Genomic DNA, 27,061 nt, shown 5'->3' with positions numbered 1-27,061 from the left:
TTCTTCAGAGTTTGACCTTTTAGTTGCAAATCAAATCTTCACAATGTGAGCTCTCACTGTGTTGTGTTCTTGAGCCTTGAGCCTGCAAAAGGAACGACTCTTCAAGGCCGCCTCAAGATTTGTCTACCATACAACTGAAGTGCTTTTGTAAACCACTTCAGCACTCTCCTGGCTCCTGAGAGAGCTGATGCCTTTGCACAAGACAGTTAATAACAGCTAATGATATTGGGGCCTTGCCAGGAGCCTATGGGAGCACTTGGTTGTGTAACCAACTTGATAGGCACTGGTTTGTTTTGGTTTTTTCCACTACAGATAGTACCCGCTGGCTATGCCTGTGTAATTGGTTGACCTCATGACAGGTGAGAATTGTCTCATTAATTTCAGTGGGTTGTTCAGTTTTGGAGCGCAGTGCAAAGTTCAGCAGGATTTCGTGGCTGATCTGCTAGCAATCTGCTGAATACGCTTGCACAATGTGGTTGGATAATTTAGATGTCTGAGATTAAAAAAAAAATCCATTAGGTATTTTTATCTATTCCCTGGGGGCTTCTGAGGGATTGTGCCTTGTTATCTCACCCTCCAGTTTAGCTTTGAGTAGTCCCAGCATCAATTATCTCTTCCCTTGAAAGGCTATGGCATTGACTAACAGCCCTGATACTGGCAGGTGTTCTCTGCTTGTTTGAATCTGGATTTATTTTTTATCCAGGTATTGGCCTAGCTTCTGGGTGAAAGGGAAAAATGGGAATATGTGGGTCTCTAAGTGCAGAGATTATGACAGCAAGAGGAAGAGGAAGAAAGCTGCAAAATCGCTTAGAAAAGCAGTATGTTACACACAGTATTTCCCTCTTTCTCTTGCCCTGCTTTTAGACTTATAAGGCAGGTAGCTTAAAAAAAGGCAGTACCCTTAAAAAGGGCAGCTGTATTTTATTCTTGAACTGTAATGTAATGTGGACCATACACAAGTTAAAGCACTTCTTAATATAGCAGTGGTCACATTACCTGCAGCAAAAAGCCACTGACTGATGCTATTAGCTGGTGACGTTGTTAAGTGAAGGAGCCCAGGTCCTGTATGGCACAGTGCGGTATTAGCCATGTGTGTTGCATTAAACGTGGAAGGGATGAACTCAGACAAAAGCATTCAGGCAAAATGGCAATACTGGGGCTATTTCTCACCCAAAGAATGGGGAGCTCTTTCTTGTTGTAATTCCTTGGCCTCCAATAAAGCTGCAGAAAGACAGCCCACAGAAAGTGTTCGAGTCATGCTGGCAACCAAAGAGTTCATTCTCTACTGGGGAGAGTTGTGTGTTTCAGTGGTGCAGGTTTCCTTCCTTTATGGGCACTTTGAAGCATGCACCTTTCCCTAGTCTGTCACTGCAGCTTGACCATCTCCAGACAGCACAGCCTGTGCTGCATTCACAAACATCGTCATTATTGAGATGCTCAGAGTGCAAGAGATGCCAAATACAAGCTGAAGCACCGTACCTGTGTGAGCCGGCACACACCTGCGTGCAGGCCCAGGCAGCCCCGTTGTCTGCAGGCAGCTCGGGAGCACTGTGGAAAAGCTGTGCTCCTCACTAACACAGCAGTGCCCGCAGACTGCCAGCAGCACTGTGCTGAGCCTGCTCTGCCAGGCTGGGCCACCTCTGGGCAGCCCCACAGGGCAGCAGCCCGACGGCTGCGGAGCAGCAGGTGCTGCTAAGGCCTGGGCAGGCGCAGAGAAGGCCCACGGGGTCTGACAGGGCCTTTGGGGTGCTGTGGGTATAGAGAGGGTCGGCTGAGGGGGCTGGCAGGGGTCGGGCTGCGTGAGGAGACCACCATGCGGTGCTGGCAGGGCCCTCAGAGCTGCGAGGCACTGCAGTCATGCAGAGAGCCCTTCGAAACAGTGGGACTGGGGTGCTGCCGAAGAGGCGCGGCCGCAGGACTGCCCCGGGGGCCGGCCGCAAACCCCAGCCCTGCCACCCCGCAGGGCCCCGCTCCCGCCGCTGCCCGTAACCCGGCGGCGGAAGCGACGGCCGGCTCCAGCCACCCAATGGGCTGGTGCTGCGCGGCGGCGGGGCCCGTCACTTCCTGGCCCTGCAGCCGGCGGCAGCGAGGCGAGAGCCGGGGCCGGGGGCGGCGGGGCCCGCAGCCTGCCCGGCGCTCGCCACCAACATGCCCTTTGACTTCAGGAGGTGAGTGCGGCGGGGACAACCGCCCACCCCCGCCGCGGGGCCCGGCCCGGCCTCGCCTCTCCCGCCCCTCGGCGGGGCCGCCGCTCTCCGCCCGGCCTACCCTGTCCCCATCACCCCCGGCCGGAGTAGGCAGCGCGGGCGGCGGTGGGCTGGGCCCTTGACCGGCTGCGGGCGAAGTGAAACCCGAGGGAGGAGGGAAGAAGGGAGGGATGGGAGAAGTAGGTCTGGGCAGGGAAGGGACGTGGGAAACTGGGAGGCTCTGCCCAGCGAGCGGCTGTTGCTCTGTAAGGTGTTGTGCAAAGCGAGGTGTGAGGAGTTTCGAGCTCCCCTGGGCAGGGCGGGTGGAGCAGCGGGGCCTGGAGGTGACTGCCGTGGGTGTTGCACAGGCCCTGGCCACGGGTGTCGGGGTGAAGGCGCTGGGGCCTTTCGACTCCCGCCAGTCCCTGAGCTCCCACAGCAGGTTTAGGAGGTTGCTCCATAGGGTGAGGCAAAGCCACACACTGCAGTTCTGATGGTGGGAAACATCACCTCTGCCTTTGGTTTTGGCATTTTGAGTAGATGTGAGGTGTGGAATTTGGCTGTGCTACGGGGCTCCTGCATCCCGTGGGTCACAGTGGTCAGTTTCACATACCAAAGCAGAAGTGGAAGAGACCCCTTTGACTCAGGTGGAGATGAAATAGCCACTGTGTATTTGTTTTCTTTTTAAGCCAGTCCTGAACCAAAGACTTGTAACTTTACAAATTCATAGATGCCATGGGGAAGATGCACAGATTAGTTTTCTCGTGTAGGTTTTATTAGAGCATTAACATTACATTAAAGAAGATACAAGTTTTTGGGAATTGGGAGATACAACTGTTGCTTGATGCTTCTCATGCAGGACCATCATGAACCATACACTTGCACCCCTTTGAGATGACAGGGGGAAACGGAGATAATGCAGGGTTTTAGCTCACCCCGTCAAAAGTCGTGTGTTGTATTTTTGCTGTAATTCTAAATCGGGCCTCTCATTTATACAGGCTAACAGGATCTTGTATGTGATCCATGGGGCACTATTGAACATGGAGGCAGTTGCTTCTGAATGAAAACTTGCTGAAACTGGAAACAGCATCTGCTGGATCATGTGGGATCCAGGGCCCAGAGCCTCGTTTCTGCTTTTGTGTAAAATTTGATAGAAAATTTCTTCTCAGCTTTGGAGACATTCTGCAAACCCTATTGCTGTCTGTTTTCAGACTTGTACAGTACGTGAATAAGGGATCCTGGGTTGTGGCTGTCACTTTGTAATAGCAGATAAAGAAAATGTTATCTCAGATGTCTTTGGAAATGTGATTTTTTTGCTGAGTCTCAGAATGTACATGTGGAAACACTGGCTCACGAAGAGTAATCTTCTTAAGAGGCAGCACTAATGCTTCGCTTTGGAATGGAGCAAAGACATAAGGGTTGAGTTGCAGAGTTTGTGTTAATGAGTTACAAAAACATAGAGGCATCAGTTCAGATCTGCATTTTAAAGATTCACAATTGCAAATAACTTCTTTGTCATTCAGATGGGAGGATTAGAAATAGACACTTCAAAGCACCTCCTCAGATAATGCAAGCTTCCTGAAGTTCAGCTTTTCTACAGATGAATTTTGAAAAGACTGTCCTTGATAACAAGAAATTTACATTTAAAGATACAGAGAAACTATTGTCACATGGAAAAAACACTTTCCTGTTTTAGAAGCATGAACAGAGTTCAGGACCAAAATTTTTGCAAAGATTAGGGGCTGCCTTTTAGCTGTTGTGGTTTTTGTTCATAGTGCAGTCAGTGGAACAAAATCCTCTGAGGTTGGAAAATGTTACTGTTGTAGGTAAAGTATGATGTATACACTTAAAGAAAACATACAGTTACTTTCTGACAGCTATAGAACACACAGTACAATGCTACTGGAGAAATAAGGTTACCACCTGTAGTAAGTTTGTGAGTTTTCCATCATGTAAAATGGAAGGCTTTTCTTTCAGAGACTTCAACTGGATATTCTCTTTGATAGGTACATTTTGGCACCTTGCCTTTACCACACACTTTAAAGTGGGCATTAATGTCTGTAATTAGAGGGCTGGATTGTTAAGAAACTTTCAAAATTGTCCCTACATGCCTTATAGAGTTCAAAATTCAGAGTAGAGAGGCATTGTGTTCTTCTGGAGGCCACAGGTTTCACAGGGCTGTGTTACTAATGCATCTGAAGAAATCACTGCCCTTAACTGCTGTGCTAGAGCATTTGGGACAGTAAGTTCTTTTCCTGTTGAATCCCTCACTTAGAGCTTTTATTTTTAGTATTTTAGAGTGGCAGGACATTGACAGCTAACATCAGTTGTAAAGAGGTGGAAGTCTGGGACTCAAGCTCTGTTTCCACACAGAATAGCTCTCGGAGGAATGGTTGCCACAGTCTCAAATGGAGAAGAAAGACACAAATGATAAGTAATGAAAACAGCTGATGATCAAAAGAGTCCCTGTTCTTCATAGAAACAGAATGGTTTGGGTTGGAAGGAACGTTAAAGATTATCTATTTCCAACCTGCCTGCCATGGGCAGGGACACCCTCCACTAGGCCAGGTTGCTTAAAGCCCATCCAGCCTGGCATTCTTGACCAACTTAAAGTCAAAGGAAGCATTTCTGTGTGTGTGACTAAATCTCTTTCCTATCTTCTAGGCTTAGGGGTTCATATTTGGCCAGACTGAAGAACCCAAAGTGGTTGAACATATTTCTTGGAGGTTGTTTCCATGGTTCAGTCTGAGGCATACTGGTTTGTATCAGATATGGAATTAGCTCATTGCACTTTTTTGTACTATACCTTGGTTTGGTTTTTTGTCTGGAGGACTTCTGTTTTCTTGGCTTTTCAGTGGTTCCCTTTGTTAATATAAAATGCATTTAATTCATAAATAAAATAATATTTGTACAGTAATTTCAAGTGAATAATAATGATTCTGTCCTAAGTATTGTTATGATTGTAATAATACTTAGTACTTACCTAACGATTTTAATTTTTCGAAGCATTTCATGCACACTAATCTCTTCAGTCCTGCTGTGATGTTGGTAAGGAACCAAGTTTTCAGTTTCCAGATTGGAGCTTTCAGTACAGGTCTGTTCAGTGCATGTCACGAGGCACCAGCCCTCCTACAGAACTACTAAATCAGTTTGTATTTCCGGAAGGCCTGGTTCTTTCTCATTTTAAAAAACCTACTTGGCTGCAAGAGCGAGACAGATTTTTCCATTGCCTCTCCCCCTGCTTTCTTAGAATGTGTGTCAGCAAAGCAGCTTCATGTTTATTGAATAGGTGGTTTTAAGTTTTATCACTGGAGCTGAAAGGGTATTTCCCTCTCCAGCTTTTAAGACCCAGTATCACCTGCATTCTTGCAGCACCTGTGGATGGTTAAAATCATAATTAGATTAAAGTGTAAGCCTGGGTCATCTGAATGGTGGTTGTGGGCCTGAAGGTTTCTCACGTGTTGTGTGATCCAGTTAGCAGTGGGGCTTAGCTTCAGCAGCAAGTGCCAGTGATGGGCTTCAGACTGCTCTGGTGTTAAGAATTACAGAAATGAAAATGAAGTGAGTCCCATGCACTGGATGTGGACGTGGTCTAGAGAATTATTGCTGCAAGTTCTTTTGCATCTCTAGGCTTTTTTTATCATCTGCCTGCTTGCATGAAAGAGTTACTGATAGGTTTGTAGCAGATACTGAAACTTCTGAACTATTTTGGTAGCTTTAACTGATTAGACTGAGAAAAGCTAAAATAGGCTGCTCTGAAATCACGTTTTGTTCTAATTGTGGGCAATTCTCAGTTGTGCCCTGGCCACATTTTTAGCACAGAGTGGCAAATATCTGTGAATCCTTATTTTTATTTTTAACTGAGAAATTCAGAATTTATTTCCCATAATTAATCACTGTGATGTTTTCCTCAGGGTTTTGGTTGGTTGGATTTGTTTTTTTGTTGCTTTTTTTTCACAGCTTGGTAACCTGAATAAAATACCAATATATTATATCTTGATTTTGTAGGTCATGGGAAAGGGAAAGGAGCCAGGCTTAGATGGGATTTAGGTACAAATGCTGATTTAGAGTGGAATTTTTTTGTGGCAAAGGCTTATTCCATCTGCACAATACAGCAGCCCCCTGTAGTCAGCTGTTCCTTGGCACATCTATGATAAATACTTATTTTAATGTGGATACTCTGATTCAAAACAACATTTTTGTTGCTTTGGGACATAAGCAGGTCTTTGCTTCAGTTCTGATATGCCTTTTCTGAATCAATTGTCTAGTCTTTACCAAAGCTGATATGCTTCCAACCTTACTGCTTTTAGGAGAGGTAGTATGTTTGGCTGCAATTTAGACCTGAGAGTTGTGACAGCTAATAGTCAAACTGATGCTCAACACACCTGACCTGGCACAGTTGTGAAACCAGTGATACAGACTGCTTCAGCAACATTAGGGAGCTCTGTTTGTCTGCCTTCGATTCCTGACCAGATTAGTGAGGGTAAACCTGCAGATTGTAAGTGATTTGGAAGCTAAGGAGAAAATTTTTTCCAAACTAAGCAACCCCTTGGACAGTTTATCATTCACTTGGAGCTTAAGGAAAATAGCTTTTTCTAGTGTATGGTGTAAGAGGAAACAAAGCTGTCTTTGATAATCCTACCATTTTTCTTTTGACAGGTTTGTGAGGATTGTGACTTAAAATCCTTCTGTAACTCCTGAAATCTCACTTAAAACTTGTAAGGGATTTGTTTGGCCTGTGTTTGAATATCTGCCAATTGTTAAGCAGCAATGGTGACTACGTGGTCTTCTGGCACTGCCTAATAAATATCAAATGTTAGTAGAAACGTACGTATTTGCTCAGGAGTTTCTCATGGGATCGTGGTGCTCTGTACTCCATTCACCTGAGGCTGTCTCTCAGCACATTAAGTAGCTGCATTAACCCACACTAGTTCATTTGGCAAAATTACTTGCTGAACTTACTTTAACAAATGAACTCGCTGTACCTCTCCTACAGAAGGTACATGGTGGTGATAGCAGCAGATAGGAGTGTTCTTGGCTGAAGCAGTGTGGGGAGCACAAAAGAGAAGAATGAACAGCTCAGGCCAGATGATATGGCTTCTGATTAGATGAGTTATGCCTACTGGCTTGTGTGTAGCCATGGCACATCAGAAGGGTTTGTGAGTCTCCTGTACTAAGATGGGCATGATTCTATGCTCTCTTCCACAGCCATAGACATTGCCACTTGTAAAACGCCTTTGTTCAAAATCTTCAATTTTGGATGTGATTCAGGTGGAAGCCATCACTTCCTAAAGTCATGTCTACATTGGTAACTAGTGGCTGCAACACTGTTCTGTATTGGTCAGATAGTTGCTTCTCTATGCTTTGTAGGGACCTGCCCTTCTGTAGCTGCTGAAGCAATAGCTGATCCCTTGTGCCTGGTAACTCTGAAAGGATATTTTCATCTTGAACTGCAGCCACGTCTGGCAAGCATGTTCCACTTCACATTGTGCAATGTCACTGGTAAACAAGCCTTCCAAGTGGTATTGCTGCCACCTTACGTAATTACCAAAGTTGATTTTGGTGCCAGGCAGTACCATGACTAACTTTGTTTCAACAATAGCCCTTTGAGGGCACCTGAGAAATTATTCTGCAGTCACAGCAGTCAGATGGGTGAGCAGAGTTGTACAGAGTCTACTGATGTTTATGCCACGAATATGTGGTTATACATAGCGTATATGTGTGTAAATATTTCTCCCTAAATCTCCTTAATCCATTGTTTCTCTTAAGATAATATTGGAGTATAAAAGTTTTCTTCAGTAAGTACAGAGGTATTAAGGTCTGTCTCTGTAGGAAAGTTTTGTATTGTTCTTTCTGAACTTTAACTGGCCTCCTTTGTTCTCCCATTGATGACACAGATGCTTGCTTCATGCCATCATAGTTCACTGCTGTGAAAATGACTGAATCACACTGTAAACAGAGTTGGAGCAACACCACCAGTATGGACTGAGAAGCTGTGGATGTTGAGCTTGTATTTTGAAGTGTGCATGCGTATTTTTAAGGCATGCAATTCAGATGGTGGAGGTGTTGAGAAAAGAACAGTCTTACAGTGAAATTAAAAATAGTGAAATCATCTGTTTTTTTTTGTCTTCTGTCCAAATACAAGCCCTGAAGTGTTGTCTAGGTATTTCTGTATGGAGCCAGCTGTCCCAAAATGGAAAACTTGTCCAAAAAATTAACCACAATCTTGCTATGACCTACAAAGTCTTCCTTATAGTGAAATATTTGAGTATTTTAGTAGTAATCATGGCAGACATGCAAGTAAAGACTGCAGTTAGTCAAATAGTGCAATTTGCTGCATTTGAATTGTGTGTGTTTGGATGTTTATCTTTGTGTTTGTTTTTTTAAGGATGTTTTCAAATGAAATGTATTTAGTTTAATCCACAGAAGCCAGAAAGAGTGGTATTTAATAGAAGAGCATTCAAAATGCTATGGTAATGTGGTCAGGCATGTATTGCTGCTGACAGAATTTCAGGCAGTCATGACTGCTTAGTAGTTATTTAACAGTCATATACAAAGTCAGATCACTTGGCCTCCTAATTGCTGTCCATCTTTGTAGACAACCGTGTGCTGTGAATAAAGCAAGGTTGGAAAGCTTAGTAAAACACCAGTGGAGCCAATAATGTAAATATGATGTTGTGTTTTCTGGTAAAGGTGAAGTCTTGGAGCCCTTCTTGGGTTCCACATCACTCTGAATCAAATGTAACCGTACTGAACTGAAATCTGAATCTGGCTGCAGCATTATAGCATGTTATATCTGGACTAAAACTCACTGGTAAATATGTCCCCAGCTGCAAGTTGCAGGTCTATCTTGGGTGTGTATCAGTCACGTTTTTCTAGTGAACATCAGTACAGATGTTTCATGGACACTGAGTTAAAACCAGGAACTTTACTTGGAAGCCAGATGATGCACGAGTTGTAGGTAATAGAGTTATATGCAACTAAAAAATAGGAGTGAATTGTAGAAGCACATACAGAAATTCTCATCTGCTTAGACTGGAATTTAAATAGGAGAATCTGAGCTGTTCACTACAGGTTTATTGATATTAAGTTAGATACAGAAAAAATACAATACTGCTGGATGCTCTGGGAAAGGATATGGGGTTTTGCCCCTAAATCTTGTATATTAAGAATGGCTTTTGTTGTATAGAAATTGCTTTGGAGGAGAAGAAAGACTTGCTGTTGTGTGTGTATACAGCCACAAATGCCACTCTCTACTTTCTCAAGTCATGGTTCTGTCTTAACTCTTGTCAGCTTCAGGCAAGTACCAATCCCATTCTGAGCCTCAGTTACTGATTTGTTTCAAGGGGACTGTACTTTGCTGAATCTCTTTTCAGAGCAGTGGCTGAACAGTTTTCCCTTGGAGTGATTTTCTTGGCCTAATCCAGCATAAGATGATGAGCCTGGCAGACATAGAATCATAGAATAGTTAGGTTGGAAAGGACCTTAAGGTCATCCAGTTCCAACCCCCTTTCCATGGGTAGGAGCACCTCACACTAAACCGTGCCACCCAAGGCTCTGTCCAACCTGGCCTTGAACACCGCATTCACAACTTCCCTGGGCAGCCCATTGCAGTGCCTCACCACCCTTACAGTAAATAACTTCTTCCTTATATCCAGTCTAAAGTTCCCCTGTTTAAGTTTTAACCCATTACCCCCTGTCTTATCACTGCAGTCACTAATGAAGAATCCCTCCCGACATCCTTGTAGGCCCCCTTCAGATACTGGAAGGTGTCTGTGAGGTCTCCACGCAGCTAGGAGTTTCTCTTATTGATCTGGAAAAATCCCCCTTCAGGCAGTGGGGTATGGATAGCCTGTGTGTTTCTGAGGGAAGCCTTATGAAGATGGAGCTATTTTCTTCACACAACCCCCCTACTTTTTTTTTTTCCCAGGTGTTAGATTTGTTCATGCTGTTTTGTACAAATCTGATTTTTTTGCTGTCCTAGTGCAGCCAGGACTTAAACATTTCAGAAAGCAGCTTCCCTGAAATTTACACAGTTCTGATGCTCAGCTAATCTCACCAGATCTTGTTTCAAGGTGTTCAGCAGGACCAGGCAGCAACAGAGTCTTAATGTTTTGGGATTCTTCACAGCTAAGACAAAGACTATGGTACAACTCTTTTTTTTCCCGTAGCTGTGTCCTGGTTATGCTCAGAGTTGTGTGTAGGTAATTTCTTGGAAATCACAGACCAACTTTTGTGTTTTGTTCAGCATCTGCTAGAGATCAGGACTTTGTGGGGAGGGCTGAGGAGCTGGTCACTGAGGCCAGTAGCACTGTCAGTACCGGAAACCAGCAGCTGTGGACTGTGGGATGGGGCAGGAGGTAGAGAAACTCTGAGCTGTCAGGTCTTGAACTGGAAAAGGGCGAGATGTTCAGGACTGGAAGCTCACAAAGGGTGGAATGGGTGAGGGATGGCACTGGAGGAAGTGTTTGGGTGATGCAGTGGTGGGAGGCATTGGGGAGCTGCAAGAGCAAGAAGGGGGGATGAAGGCTTCAGAACAGGAAGGATTACAGTATACTTACGACTTTCAAGTATGTGAACTATTTACTTAGTTGGGGGATCAGCCATTTCATCCTCTTCCCCATTCTTTCTACCTCCATCTTCTCTTTCTGATCTACAGAATACGGTACTGTCACTCAGCAGTCGCTCTTGCTTACAGTGGAGGGCTGGATACTTTTAAATACCAGTCTTCCTATTTGAACATTTTTTCTTCATGACACTTTTCTCCTGTTTTGATGAAGTGTAGTTTGCTCACTTAATTAAAAATACAGTTCTCTTCCATCCTTCATTTTGACACCTGCTTTACTACCTAAATGGAAATAAAATGCTTGTTGGCAAGACTCTGCCTTTGAGTATTTGAGATTATAAATCCTCTCCTCCTCCTAATTATTTCTGAAATATGTTGGAGACTAACATTTTGTTTTGGAAAGTACAGTGCTGTACTGCTTCCTCGCCTCCATCCTTCAGTGCCACCAAATCGTTTGCATTTCTGTTGTATTTTCAGCAGTGACAATTGCTGTGTGTTCCTGGGTGATAGAGAACAAGCTTCTTACTCACTGAAGGGATAAGAGCACAACATTTAGAATATGGTTGACAAAAGAGTGTTATGCAGGACAGCGCGGTGGTGCTGGGGAGGCTGGCAGAAGGGAGAAAACAGGAGAAATAGCTCCTTGGAAAGAAATCAATTTAAATGCGAGCAGAATGTGTTCATTTTTGTGCACTCTTTCTGCAAGTGTTGTGGGGGTTCATAGTCCTAGAAATACAGGGTTTGTTGTTTATTGGGTGGGTTCCCCCCCCCCCATACAAACCCTGTACCTGTAACTAGCAGATGAGATGACATAATACTGCAGAGGCCAATGACTCCAGTGTGCTCTCAGCCCCTTTCCCTAAATGTCCAGTTGCCCAAAGGCTGGATTATATAATTAATGACAGTCCTCCTGGCTAACCTTGTTTTCTTGTTCTCAGTACTCCTCCTTGTTTTAGAAACTTCCTCTGTTAGTTTCATTATGTTCTTGGAACTGGAATTAAGAGGGAGGAGCTGGCTGGCAAGGAAACCTATTCCTACATTTCACTCCTGGGCTTACAAGTGTGGAGAGTCAGCAGGTCACAAAAAAATACTGTTTGGTGGATCATGCTTTGAAAGTGGTGTGATGTTGTGAGTGAGGAGACGGTCATACAGAGCATGGAAATTGCAGTCTTCACCTGCTTGCAGTACAGATAGTTTAAAATTGCATTAGCCCCTCCACCTCCTTGCCCAGTCCTTCTATATCAGAGCTGGCTCAAAGTAGTTCAGGGTTAAACAGTTTCCAATGGAGTTTTGAAGCTTTAAGAGTTTGTTCATTAAAGCTCAACTTCTGCAGTATGTGTGTTAATATCCTATTGTATGTGAACGAGGACTAGCTGATTACTTAATGGTGTTTGCATATTATCTGCTGTTACGCAGGTGTTAATCTTATAAAATGTGTTAATAACTGCTTGGTATTTACAAGTATCGGCTTATTAGTCCTGCTTTGAATCTGTATTTGCATCTTGAACTCGCATTCAGGTCTGGTATTTGTGTATTCAATGTCTACTTTCTGTGTAAACTGAGATTAACAGGATCACTTATTTTACATTTCACATGCTTCAAAGTTTGTGTCCCAACACACAAAACCGTTCCTGATCAAGATTGTAAACATGCACTCTAGGCACAACCCTGGTACAGAACCAGGACTTAGCTCTCACAGTGCACATTCAGTTTGTTTTCATAAGCCCATCCTCCTGCAGCTTTCCTTGTACAGACCTTCAAAAAGAGTTGGAACTTTGACCAGTAATGCCTCATCTATTTCCAGAGTTTTTCATCTGTAGATTTCAACATACTCATGAAAGGTGGGCACATGTTACCAGGTGCCACTCTGCAAAATGAAGCTGGAGAAGAAATATGTAATTGGAGCAGAAATTACACAGTGAGTCAGTGCAAGGAACTGAACACAGTTCAGGTCTGTTGGCTCCCACTGCTGCATCCCATAGGCAGGATTGCAGCATGGCTGTCCAGAAGCTGTCTTGAGCTCCTCTCTGCACATTATGTTCTTATCTGCCAGCAGACAGGAAACATAGAAATGTCATTTAAACAAAGAATTAACAATTACAAAATGAAGCACTTGGAGTCAGTAGTTCATATTTTCTTTCCCTGCTGCTGACTTCCTGCCATTGTTTTCCCACTCTGTAAACCAGGGTGAGAGATTTCACCTACTTTGTTGGAAGAAGAGTTACCACTTTTTATCTGTACTGGATCGTGTAGAAGCTGAGTGTTCTTGCAGGGTTGTTGGAGCATTGCCTTTGGATGAGAAGAAAAGCAGTATGATCTAAAGAAAGGATTTACAAATTAAATCTTGAACTAATATTTCTTCATAAAAATAACAAGAATTAATGTTTTCTGTATATGTGTAGAGGAGGGCGCTAGACTAAAGCACCTCTACTTCCTTTGGACTGCTTTAGAGTGAATTTATTGCTGTATAGACATTCTTCTTTCTTTGATAGGTCTGTGGAAAATTCTGGATTCTTGTCCAGCACATGTACAGCAAGGACCATAAGATGCTGAAAATGCACAGGGAGTTGGAAGTCACTGCTTTTTTTTTTTTTAGAATAAAGACAGGTTTTACTTAAAAAGACATGCTGATCTTGATGTTTCCTCAATTAAAAACAAAACAAAATAATCCAACATAATTAGTTCTGACATAACTTTTACTCTCTAAATCTTGTGATTTCATTTTAATGCTTTTTCCAGTATTTCACTTCATATTTGTGTTATGGAGTATGGGCAGGCAGGTGGGAAGTGCCTTCCCAGTGACTGGGTGTTTCAGTGGATGCTCTCTATAAGCCAGCTCTAATGCTGAGTTGCTTCATGAAACCTCTAAAACATGTTGGTGAATACTGACCCTGCAGTACCTTGAGCTGTTGGGGAGGCAGACATTCTGTTACGTGCTTTGTACTTTAGATCCTTAAGCTTTGCTTAGATGATGCACATCTCTGCTTCAGCAGTCAGAAGATGACAAAGATAAAAATGCTCCTTGACACAAAGTAGCATGCCTTTAGTGGGAAGGTTTCTCTAGAAATACCACTGTGTACTGATGGGTGTTTTTCTTTTGCCATTAGGCTCCAGCCTGAATGATGTTGCTCTGACAACAGTCTCTCCATAGCTTCCTTTTGATTCTATGAATTCTCATAGAAGATATGTGAATCCCAGAGAAGGGCCATGAAGATGGTCAGAGGGGTGGAGCACTTCTGCGAAGACAGTCTGAGAGAGTTGGACTTGTTCAGCCTGGAGAAGAGAAGGCTTCAGGGAGAACTTCAAGCAGCTTCCAGTGCCTAAAGGGGCTGACAAGAAAGCTGGAGAGGGGCTTTTGACAAAGGCAGGTAGTGACAGGACAAGGAGGAATGGCTTTAAGCTGAAAGAGGGTAGGTATAGGTGAGCTCTTAGGCAGAAGTTCTTCCCTGTGGGGGTGCTGAGGCCCTGGCACAGGGTACCCAGAGAAGCTGTGGCTGCCCCATCCCTGGCAGTGTGCAAGGCCAGGTTGGACACAGGGGCTTGAAGCAACCTGCTCTAGTGGAAGAGGTCCCTGCCCGTGGCAGGGGTTGGAGCTGTATGAGCTTTAAGGTCCTTTCTAACCCAAACCATTCTATGATGTCCAGTAGTTTGTTTTGTTTTCCCTCCTTTCTGCCTCCAAGCTACACTGATTCTGGGGGGTAGAAGGAAGTTTCTGAGCAGACATGGTGATTAAATTCTGCTTTGTAACACCACCTTCTAAAGTTTTGCTTGAGGGAGAAAATGGAGTCTATTTGTGCACAGTCACCTTTGAATGTCAGATGGACTTAATCCAATTTACATTTATCATGACAGTTTCTTCCTGCTTCCTGTGCCCTCTGTGTAAATGATAAAGCATTTTATGCAAAGTGAATTGCTGTATTCTCAACTAAAAGTGGTATCTCTGCTAAGAGCCTTAATAGCAGCAGGTATTGAATGAGTCATAGTCCATAACCTCCTCTGCTGTCTCTAGGGATGCTTCTTCTAGAAGTGGTAGCAGCAGTGATACAAGGAAAGGAAGTTGTATGGTAGCCCATACTGGTTGAAAACTCTTCAAAGCCAGTGTTCCAGCTCATTTCATGTGCACTTAAACATGTTTCCTGAAGTGGGGTTGACGTTGCTCATTCTCCTCTCCCCACTTCACACCCCCTTGCTTTCCTAAACTTCTAATGCACCTCTTCTGTCCTGAAAAGACAGACTTAAAAATAGATTCAGTTATACAAATCTTGTGGGCTGGTTGTGTTTCTCTGTATCAGATCTGTAGCTCTTGTGTAGAGCCAAATAATGGTGATTGAACCAACCATGTCTTGTCTCTGAGCCAGCTGTCTGTAATATAGCAATACAACAGAAATGTTCAAGGAGGCAGATAGGAAATGGCAAGAGGAAGAAGTGTGTTGAGTGACAAATCCTAAGGCTATGCCCTTGTCTCCAGGGAAAATTAATCCTTTTCAAAGTTAAGGATGTTTCGTCTCTTCAATGGCAGTTGAATAGACATTGTTAGTTGCATGGATTCACTGATGTCTGCATGAAGTAATTAGAGAGTCTGGTGTAATTCAGAGGCATGTAGCCTAAAAATGAATTTATTTAGAATGTCTAAATGGCAGATGCTCTCAAAGAGACACTAGATGTTTTCTAACCTGTTATCAGACAGAGCTTCCTCAAGATGACTTTTATCGAAGATGAAATGGTTGCTGGCACAGGCTTGACTGTCCAAAGTTGTGTTTGGCAGCTGCTTTGCTTTTTGTGTACCTTCCACAGTGCATGTAGTTTTCATCAAAAGCAGTCTGGGATTGTTGTTTTGAATGAAATATGTTCCTAGAAATACACTGTGCAGCAGTATTCCTATCCATCTGAAAAAGAAACACAGTATAATTGAGTGCTTTATCTTCACAAAAAGCACCTTGTTTCTTTCTTTAATTGAAGAACAAGTTTCATAAAACTTAATGTGTCTGCTCTGCCTACCTCTGTGTCATTACGTTCCTTGAAATAGCAAGTATACTGTGTAACGGTAGAAATTCTCTACTTGTAACTCCATTTACTGGTGAGTACATTATGAATGGACTTTGTAAGGAACGGGCAAGTTCTTTGTTATGTTAGTCAGGAATTGGCGTGTGTGTGGAGAAATACTGACATCATGCCTGCTTGTTTCTTGATATTTGAGGCCTGCAGCCATGCTCTGATTCACTTTGGTTTGCAAGGACTTGACACATGGGAAAAACCAGCAGCAATATTGCACTTGAATGTATCTCCAGCTTGCAGGAGCTGTGCTACTTGCTGGTAAAATGGGTAAGGGTATTACCAGCACACGAGCAGAAGCAGAAGGGGAAACAGATTTTGAAAACTGCTTTAATCAGCTTGTTACTGCCTTGTGCAGTGGCAAGGAAACACTTCTTGCATGAAATAGTCCTTAAAAGGCTAGCCTAACCTTGTTTCGCTTCATTGAATAGAGAGCTTGGCCTGCAAATTCAGTATTAGCTGGCATGCCAGGTTTGAGAGCTTGCTTTCTTGCTCTACAAGAGGGTCAGTGGTTTTAGTGTGATACAGTCATGTCTCCGAGAAGGTTCTGAAAAGACAGACTTCCTCCTGCTTTCTGGTTTACACAGCTATCTTGAGAGTGATTTAAGCTGTTCTGCAGATATGTAGATATTGTGTGAGGAAATCTCAAAAGAAGTTTGAGTGGTACAGCCCGTATCAGTGCCCTACAGCCTCCCACTTAAGCGCCAAGTGCTACTGAATACAGGGTTTATTATTTCTTTGCTCCTTTGTAATGTGATTTAAACCTGAGCCCTTGACCAAGGGCTTTTGTTGATCCAGGAAGCCATCTCACCTTTGGAAGATGTATTATGCTTCATTTCTTCTGGTACCCAATCTGTCCCTCTGTGTATGTGTCACAGAAGCCTTGCCTTTCTCTTTCTCAACCTGCAGCCGCTCTGTTTCTCAGAGCAGTCATGTTTCTTACCAAGAAGTAATCAGGGATGGAGTATCTGCGTACCCTGAAAGCCTTTTGGGACTGTTTAGGCTGCGGGGATTCACCCACCAGTCAGCATTTTCTTGGATATCTCAGTTGTCCCCTGTATCTTGGAAACCCTGGGGACATCTCCCCCACACCTGTTTTATTCTCTTTGAAAGACATTATGCTATCTGGTAGATTATGATGGAGCTGTTGCTCCCAACTCATAGTCAATGAACACTTGTCCAGTACTAGGTCTCCAACATGCAGTGTGTTGGAATGCAAGCTCCAAAGTTCTTCAAATTTCTTATTGCAGTAGCAACACCAATTTTGTAATATTTTCAGTATTAACTTTTTGTATCTGTATTCAATAATTCCCCATTTGTTTACTTTAAACAAATCTGCTGTAAAATTGTTAGTTGTTTGGTTAACTTAATAGTGAAGTTATGTTTCTGCTGTTAAACATGCTATTCTTGCATTCACCTCAAGCAAAGTTATTTGTTAATGAAGCAAATCCGTTCAGCAGCACCAGGCAGGCTCTTTTTCAAAGAGATCTCAAAGCTACTCATGTGTAATAAACTTAGGGTTGTTGTTCCTTGACTTGTTATTGAGAGTGAGTAATGTCACCGGGAATTAGTGACCTCGACTTCAAATGTGGTATCTGCTGAAAAATAGAGGGTACTTCTAAAAGCTGGTTAATCTGGGAGGTGGAGAATAAGCGTTGTTTCAACACCCACGTTCTTCTGTGTGAATCACAGCCATGGACCCTTGCTGCTAAGACAAGATGACATGATGTATTTACGCCACCACTGACCTGCTAAAGGTGGAATGTCAGCCATGATACTGGGGGTTTTATTTTATTTTTAATCTTTGACATCTGAAATGTAATTTCTTGTAATGAATGGGTCCTCTGAAAACCTTCCCCTTTCAGTATGTGCTGCAAAAGTACCTACGATAGAGCCACTATGCTTCAAAAAGACTAATGTTTAAGTATTCAGTTGTTCTGAGGAGAAATGTAATCTGCCTGAAGAACAAAAATGTTCTTCCCCGTCTGTGAATATTAAAGCTAAATTTATGAATCATCTGAGGAGTGGAAATGGATGAAAATTAATTTGTTCGCTTCTGATTTATGGTGCCTGAATTTTGTTCTGTGACCAGGTGCCACATGTGAATGTGTTGCACTTTTGCTTGGCCGCTTGGTTAACTGGAATCCAAAATACAGTCCAAGAGCTGCAAAACAATCTTTCCCTTGCCCCTTAGCTAAATCAGTAAAAATAGACCTTGCAGAAGGAAACATGAAAACATCTCCCTGCTGCTCGCTCCAGAGTTGTGTTTCAGTGCTCCACAGACAGACCTAAAGCATCTGCTGTCTCTTTGCAGTGACTCCACATAGTGAGTCAGTAGTATAGGGAGGTTTATAAGCTGTGCTCTGAATATCTGCCTAGGTGACATGGCCAGTGCGTTGCTCCTCTGTTTATGCCACATAGGGGTGGGCATGCTTGAGGGTTGCAAAAATGCTGTAAACTGAAGGAGGAATTAGTGTTCCTCCTTTTCTGATGTGAACTCCTTCACGTTTGAGAGTAACCCTTTGCTACAAGATGTTCAGATTTAACCAATGTCTGGTTAGTTCTAATTATTGATATATTTTTATTGCCTCAAGTTCTTTGCTTCTTGCTCATGAAAAAGTTAACAGCGTCTTACAGAGGTATTACTACAGTTTTTTGCTAAAGCTCTTTTCAGTCTCCAAAGATGTCCGAGAGGATCTTTCTGTTTGGAGGGGTTGTAATCTTCAGTGAAATAATGTATTTTTTACTTCCTTTCCTGAAATATTTCAGATCCAGACTTGAAGCAGTTCAGGTATATAAAGCACACCTTGCCAGTTAGCTCTGCCCATAGCAGCTCCTGCTGAGGGGATGAGCTCATCCCTATTCATACAGCAGGCATTTGAAGTATCTACTCCAGAAAAAAGCACAGTGTTTGGGTAGTCATCTTCTTCCTCCCTATCCCTGGCTTGTACTGTCAATCTGACAGATTTGATAGGAAAGTCAGGAATCACCCCAGGGCTGATGATGTCAGTTTGCTTTGTTCTATAGGGTTTGACCTACCATTGCTTCTGCATACCCTTCAGCCTTGGACATCATCATTTGTGGCTGTCCCACTCAAATGAGCACCACTGCATCTGACTCTGGCTTCTTAAACACTTTGTTGCTTTCTGTGGCTCTAGGCAATCCTGAAAAGTGAAGGTGCAGAGCATATACATCTCTCTGAAGAAAAAGACTTTGAATAGCCACAGCCCATTTTAGCCTAGATACAGCTTTTGAAGTCGTTCTAGTGCTTACCGGCACTTTAAATCTGCCATCCTTTTGTTTGGTCCATCGAACTGCACCCATCTGCAATTTTACCTCACCACCAACTCGTGCAACTGCAATAAGATGAGACCAAACATGTAATTTCAGTGTTTCTGAGGGGACTGTTGCGCACCCGTCCAACAGACAGACGGAGTTCTGCCTCAGACCTGACTTAATGATGTAAAGGTTTGTGAACTCTCTGTTTGAACCTATTTAGGAATGATGCTTGCGCTGCTCTTTTTTGCAGTGCTTTACCAGTTTGTTGACATTCCAGTCTGGAAGGTGAGAAAGGACTTCAAGTCCTTTCAGCATTGGACTGAGAAAAAGGTATTGTAGCATTCCCTCATGTTAGTTATGAATGTTGGTTCCTGCAAAACTCTGGTATTGCCAAACTGCTTTCTCTTTTGTTTTGTTTGTAACCATGCTTTCCATTGAAAGAAAAAACAATAGATAGACTAGATGGGTCAGGGAATTCATTTGTTATGCTGATGACAGCCTAGTTCTATCTTTACCCTCGTATTCTGGTATTGAAAGGTCCAGCCTTCCCTTTGAGGATACATATAACCTGGAGGAAGAACTTTCCTAGCAGAGAGTTTGTTTCCACTGTGCAGCTATGTCAGTTGATTAACTCAAAGATGTTACTTTGCCTTACAAGTCTTGTCCTTCTGAGCAAAGGAAGAAAGTTGCCAAAAGCTATATATAAATAACATGCTGGCTCTCCTGTGGAAACTGTTCATGTACATGCTTCGTAAGTGTAAAGTAATACATCCCAGTGTGAAAGCAGGGCAGACTGCTGCACAGCACTGCAGGTTAAGAGAGTTCAGGTACCAGTTACTCTGAGGCGATGAATATGCTGTGAAGCTACACCCTGGTTTCTCCTGGTCATTTGGGCTCTGAGTACAAGACTATGGAAGTGGATATTCACCATGTAGTACAGTGTGTCTCACTGCATTATGAGCTGGCTTGTGTAACCTTTCTGAACATCCAGTCTTCCTCCAACATTTGTAATATCTTCCACTGCTTTGAATGTGCTAGTATCAGAAATTCGTAATGCAGCTTTTGCAATGTACAGAGAACAAGGTTTCTGTCTGTTCCCAGGGTACAAATACTCTTCCAAGTGATCAGTGCCTCAGGAACTTGGAGGCTTATTGGAATTTTTACTGCAGGTGCTTGCAGGAACATTTGACCTGAGGGCAAGTAAAACTTGTTCCCCTTTACCATGCATGCAACTCCTTGGCCTCCTCCCTCATACATTACACATCGTCTGTGGTGTCTTAATCCTCATTCTTTTCTCTTCCCAGGACAGTGTAAGTGATCCCCTGAAATTGCTTTGAGCTCTGTGAGAGAGGCAAGAAGCCAGTGGCAAAAAGAGGCAGGTTTGTCTTGTAAAGCTTTAAAACTTGGTTAGATTTTTAACCCTTAAGTCTGGTAAGAGCTGTGGTGTTCACAAATCTCTCATTTCTTGGAGCTTATGGTCTCCTGTTACAGTAACAAGTTCACAGATTTGTTTGGGAAGTTTGATGAGGCTTTCTTTGGGGTACCATCTTTTACTTACTGCTCGGATTTTTGTCTCTCTGGTGTCTCACAAACATACTTTTCAAGCTCTCATTGAATCCTATGCATTTTGTATCTTCTTCTATCTCAGAGTTTAATTCAGAGTTAACAAGATAGCTCTCTTCTCTGGCCATGCCAGCATATCCATAATTCTTACCAAAGTTCGATGTCTTGCTGTCCTTTTGGGCATCCAGCTTACCTTTCTCCATGTAAACCCAACTGCTGTTTTCACCATTCCGGATCAGACTAAATAAATGGTACTTTCTCAAGCTGTGGCCAGCATCATATGCTTTATGGGAAGATGTCTGGTACCATGAAGAGTATCATTCCTTTGCCAAAGCATAAACCTTCCTAATTCACATCATGTCTTTTCCAAGCAAATGAATTTTCTGCCAGGGTACTTGCATATAGCCAGTCCTTTTTCTTTTGGACCAGTGGTCTCTTGGATTTACTGGTATTATGTGTCAGTGAGCAAAATCAAGCCAGCAGCATTTGTCCCTTATTCCACAGTTGTCTTTTTCCATTCCCTTGCTGTTCATTTTTGTCATAATTTCAGCATCCTTCTCAAGTTTAAACACACCTCCCCTGCTTGCCTTCCCTTCTGTTGCTTGAATCAGGATATCATCCTTCAAGCCTCTGCATTCATCCATAAGATTCCAACTGGGCTTTCCTCCTTCCTCCCTACCATCCAGGTCTGCTCTCATTGCCTCCTTCATGTACGTTGCCCACTCTCAATTCTGTGCTGTTCCACAGTGTCTGTCCTTATCTAAAAATGTGTTAATTCTACAGAACAAAGCCATAAAAGCTTTATTCAGTTCTCCTGGCTTTTTCTGTACTCTTGTTGTATGTGCCTCTATACTGTAAATTGATGGCTGCGACACTGGTTGGTGTTCTTTGCCTAGCAGGCTGTGTACTCTCACTGTGCTCATACATTAAGTGATCCTTAAGGTCTGTTAAGGACCTCACATGACAACTGTTCAGTGTGCTGTACTGTGCTTCCTTGGAGGTTTGAGCCTGCAGGTGTAGACCCAGCAGTTCACAGAACTCCAGGCAAATCGGATCCAGAGACTTGCTTAAAGCTCTTTTTTAGATGTGTGTCATGGTAGTAGGAAAGGGAGGGAATGTAGTGTTGTGGTAGAAGAGATGGGAAGCAGAGTAGCACAGAGATGGTGAACTGCTTTTTAAGCCCTTAATGTCAGGCAACAGATGTGGCTGGGAGCCATTGGTCGCTTTCTGCAGTGTCTTTGCCTAATCCTAGCTTACACCATGTAAAACTTAATTTGTGGGTTTGGGTGTCACTTATGTTATTAAACTGGCAGTCTGAGAGGAGAGAACTCTGCCATGACATCAACTTTCCACTGAGTTATTTAAAAAGCTAATTTTTATTCTTTTTTCAATCCTGTGGTGGGTCATCATTTTAATACTAGTAAATATTTCTCATTGTAAGAACAAACTTCCTTTTATAGTATCCACATGCGGCTGTTTTTAGTGAATCCAGCACAGAGCTATTTCCTATTTCTGATTGTTCACCTCACACTCAGCAGCCCATGTGTGTTCACGTGCTCATGCTCTCGCTCCCTCTTTTTCTTTCTCTCTTGGCTTTTTTAGCCTTGTTGATCTATTATTGTGACTTTGGCGAGACAACGCCAGCTTTCAGCGTTTAATGGGCTGTGAGCAGGAGCCATCAGCTTCTTCTGGTAGTTCGGCCTGTGAGATCATGATGTCAGCAGCTACTCTGGGTTGCTTTACCATCTGCTGCTGCTATTGCTTTGGTGTATGTGGAAGGAATGTAAACAGCACTTTCCAGATGTTCTCAGGGCAGCTGGAAAACCATAAATGGACTGTTTGGTTCAGGAATATTACTAATCTGTTTTGGAGATGGCAGTGAATAGAGTCATAAAAACTTACAGCTCCATGCGTAGCCTGTGCAGCATGCTTTGTCATGTGTCCTGCAGTGGGTTGCTGGAACAGTTAAGTGATTACATAGCTTGTTCAGGACTTGAGCTGGGCAGATGAGCTATCTTTATATCTGCTCTCCTTCCCTCTCTTATCCTTTCTTCCGCCAGCTACAACTCCTGAATGAATCACAGTGACAATGTCCTCCAAATCTCATGCAGGGCAAATGCTGTTTTGTTCCCCCAGAGTGTCTCCAAGTTGCAAGGGATCTCAACAAATGAAGAGCGAAAAAAAGAGGATCTAGTTTTTAAACTCTCAGTGTAATATTTGGTGTAGTAGGAACTGCTGAATAAACATGGGGGTGTTTCATCTTGTTGCGGTATAGAATACAAATTTGGAAGCTGGTGTCTCTCATGTATCTCCAGAGCTGGAAAAAGCATCAAATCTCACCAACTTGTGGTATATCCAAAAAAGTCTATTTTAGGGGAGAACCAGTCACTTCCTTCTTTAGGGGGTGTGTGTGTGTGTGTGTGTTTTTAATGCATTAATTAATTTTTATTGAGTGGTGGAAAAACTGATGTCAGAGCTGCATTGCGGCTGGAGGCGCAGGAACACGAGGTTGTAGGAAATAATACAGCTAACATAAGGGCAGTGAAAGTTTAACCATGGAGAGTTTAAAATAGCAAAGCTGAGCCACATGGATATTAAAAGATATGACTGAATCAAAACAACGGTCTAATATTAAGCTGGATTTTGGTGGGGGAGTAGCAAACTCCTTGGGTTAATGTCTCTTGTGTATCTGGTGTCCAAGGGTAGGTTTCCTGTCTCGACACCCTGACCACTGACTTTGGTATTGTCAGGTTTTGGCTGTTGTGGGATGCAGACTACAAGGGGCAATACAGGTTATGTCTAACTCTCTTTTTGCCAGGCCTCTTCAGTCAGGAGCCTGCAGAGTATCCTTTTCCTTTTACGGCGGTCTATAAACTTGTCCAGCGTGACTTCTTCCCTGGCACCTCTCACAGTTCAGATTGCACAGATCCATGACAGCAAAGCGGAGGGAGGTGGAGAGAAGTGCTTTGGAAATTGGAGCCAAAAAGGAGCACAGTTACATAATTGTACAAAAGAAAAAGGGTTTTTGTTTTGCTTTTCCTTGTCATATCCTTCTGCAAACTGAAAAAAATGTTGGAAACCTGGATGGAAAAAGTTCAGCATCATTCGTCCCTGTGGGGACGTGAAATGCATTGAAATGTGCCACCTGTTTTATGGCTGTTGCTTTTCCTCTTTCAGGTTTGACATCTACAGGAAGGTGCCAAAAGACCTTACACAGCCAACCTACACAGGGGCTATTAGTAAGTAACACTTCTTTTTGATGTCCTTATATACCCCAGTCTAATATTAAAGATCATTTGGCTTCTCTGTCTTCAGGGGATTTTTTTTAAAGGAATATTAAACACAGGAAAGTATATCCTTCATTGCTGAGACAACTCGTTTTGCCCAGTCTGTCAGGTTGTACTAAACTCTGAGTGCTTTGCCTGGATTTGGAATCTCAACAACAAAAAGTAGTTGTCATGAAAGAGAGGTCCTGAAAGCTATCACTGAAATACCCACTCTGCTAGCTACTGCAGTAGGCAGAGAGCTTCTTGCTAGTGTCTTCCCATGAACAGAAACTGTGAGTCTGCACCAAACACTGGTCAGGTTGATAACTGTAGGGCTTTTTTACCCCTCCTGATAGGCATCCCCTTAGTTAGTGTGGAAAACAACCGGTAGCAGTTGCATTCACAGTTAGTGTACCCAGGCGTTTGCTTGTTGAAGAGACTGGAGGAACCCAGCTACTGCAAATGAGAAATCCAGGTTCCGGATCAGTAAGGAGCAGGGTGGGTGGCAATATGCGGTGGCTGGCAGTGAAGATGATTTGGGAAGCACATATTTCTCTCAGCGTACTCAGGAAATTCATCTGATGTTGTAGGTGGACTAATGAACAGAGATCTTATTTTGTTGTTATTTGTCATGCTTCTAAAGAAGAAAATTTGCTTGGTCAAAAACCACCGACAGCAATCCACTCTCACTCCCATGTATCAATACATAGACTTTGGCTGATATAAATCTCTTGCCTTGGGCCCCTTTTCCTTCCTTCCTCCTCCTGAGGGAGGCTGTAGGCTGAGTAATGCAATTTCACACAATTACATGCAGTGAGCGCACTGTGCAGAGTGGTAAACATTGATCAGGTTGGTCCTGCCAGGCCTGTAATCAGATGCCTAATGCAGCTTCCTGTTCCATTGAACAGTGATTTCCTTTGATCGTGAAGCTGTGCTTCATTCATCCATTCCTGTAGATGGGTCAGTAGCCTTGTATGTCATTGCTGACGTGAGTGATGTCATATCCCTTGGTGAGAGCAGGCATCAGATTGAACTGACTCAGTACCAATGAATCAATGGACACAAAGGAAAGCTCTTTGTGAGCTAAAGAAATATCTCGCTCCTTATTGTGAGGATGGCCAGAGACTGGAACAGGTTCACCAGGGTGATGTGGAGTCTCCATCCTCGAAGATACTAAAAAACAACTAGACCTGACCCTGAGCAGCCTGCTGTCAGTGACCCTGCTTTGAGCAGGGGAGTTAGACAGGATGATCTCAGAAGTCCCTGCCAGCCTCAACTATTCGGTGCTTCTGTGAAGATAGCACATTACTCTAAATATTTACTTTCAGAGAGTCCTTGTCCTCTTTGTTCTACAGACTGCTGAATTACTTGGATGTTGACTCCCTTTTAGGTTTGCTGAAACTGCAAACAAAAAGGTTGAATAAAACTGTTTGCTAATTTAGAGGTGTATGAGATCTTCATGTTCTGAAAGAACACTTTGAACTTGTTGGTGATTCTGCCTTCTGTTTTGGAAACTCAAAGTTCCCACACTGTAACTGAGAGAATTTGTCTTGTTATGAATCACCTGCAGAAGAGTATGTTTTAGAAACAAAAAAAACCATCAAAGGCCATCCAGTGTTAGGCTTTCTGATCTGCAGTAAACAGCTCAAGTGATAAGTCTGTTGTGGGAAGGCTTGAAGGCTGTGACTCTTACTTAAAATTAATAGCTGACTTATTTCTCTCTATTGTTATTTGCAACTTCTCAGGCTTTGATTTTCTTCTCTAACTGGTTCTCCTTCTTTTTGTCAGAGTGTTTTTAGACAGCCTGATACAAGCTTTTGAACCACACAGGCAGCCACAAGCTGTAGTGGCTTTGCATGTGAGGATCTTGTGTGCAGCTTTCCTAATAGGCTTTCTGTCTGACCAAGCCTGTGACTTGTAATTTGAAAGCCAGTGATCTTGCATATTGTAGGAGGCTAAGAATGAGACCAGCCCATTGCCATGCCAGTTTGAAGCCTGGGAAGGTTACATGATTTAGTGATAAATGCTTTAGGGAAGCCAGCTTGTAGTAACACTGGGGGCTTGAGGGTAGGGGAAGATTCTGCCTCTCAAAAACCTTTTAGTCTAGTAAATATGTGAATCAAGTCTAGCTGCAACTCAATTTTGGCTTTCTTAAAGTCCTTCAAGTTTTACAGAGCAGATATAAAATAGACCATAGTAGCCAAACATTAATTTAGGCTCTTCCCACATGATTTCTGCTGAAACTTCAGTATCGCTTCTGGTGCTGAAGGCTTTCTGGAATAGGAGTGGATTTACTGCAGGATTCCTAGTTGCTTTTGGATTGTAAAAAGGCCTTTTCTTAAATAATAAAAAAAGAAGGTTTGAGGTTTATTAGGGAAGAAGGCATAGATCACATTACAGAAGAGATGGAAAATACCAGCTCTGCTTCTGACCACCAGGGCTCAAGTGGCCAGTTCTTCTAGGAAAGAAGCAGCTCAGGGAGATTAAGTGTTAGGGTATTTTAGTGGAGAAGAGCAGGCAATCTCTAACGCAAGCAAATCAGAAGCCAGCTGGGGGGTTGTTGAGGCTTTCCATTATGAATGGTTTTATAATTTCAGAAGTTGCAGTGAATGCAATATAGAAGATATTTCAGATATGTGTAGCAACCCTTCCCATTGGTCAAAATCTGTAGGAACGAAGGAGCCAAGAACAGTCCACTGCAGTTTACTGGGATGAGGTTTGTATAGAACAACATATCCACTGCTGTGGGCTTCTCTGGAAAGAAGTGAAGAAGTTGTTCATTCCTTTTCCTCACTAAAAATCTCTTCTTTCAGACAGCATTGCAAGCCCTGTGCCATTCAGCCAGTCATGCCATTGTTATACCTCTTCCACCAGATGCTTGTGCCAGTGTTTGCAGCCCTTCCCACCACTGTACTGTGTTTGTGATGCCAGCACACGGCCATTCTAACAGACCTGACCAACGTGATGACAACTTGGCCATGTTTGGGTATGTAGGCAGAGCAGCAGCACATGCCCTGGCTGGCTGACAGTTGGCATCTGGCTGGACAGGAGCAGTCTGACTTCTTGAGAGAGGGGCCTGCAACTAGGACAGCTGCTGTAGCAATCCTCCTATTCAACAGTCAGCATGGATGCATAGTTTGCATGCACAT

At 43.2% G+C, this 27,061-nt stretch overlaps 1 protein-coding gene across 1 annotated transcript in view; it reads left to right on the top strand.

The window, feature by feature from the left end:
- Nucleotides 1-1,997: 1,997 nt before the first annotated feature.
- The window catches only part of ERGIC1 (endoplasmic reticulum-golgi intermediate compartment 1), a 58,021-nt gene continuing 32,957 nt past the window's right edge, over nt 1,998-27,061 (top strand). The window contains exons 1-2 of the mRNA XM_061360305.1: nt 1,998-2,168; nt 23,824-23,885. Of these exons, the coding sequence (XP_061216289.1) occupies nt 2,149-2,168; nt 23,824-23,885 (82 nt within the window). The 5' untranslated portion in view covers nt 1,998-2,148. The remainder of the gene's footprint in view (nt 2,169-23,823; nt 23,886-27,061) is intronic.

Source organism: Neopsephotus bourkii, unplaced genomic scaffold (assembly GCF_033783945.1).
Source record: "Neopsephotus bourkii isolate Nb327-2 ecotype Australia unplaced genomic scaffold, CSIRO-AGI_Nbou_v1 NB_1016, whole genome shotgun sequence".
Taxonomy (NCBI): Eukaryota; Metazoa; Chordata; class Aves; order Psittaciformes; family Psittacidae; genus Neopsephotus; species Neopsephotus bourkii.
This window is presented reverse-complemented; position numbering and strand designations above follow the sequence as displayed.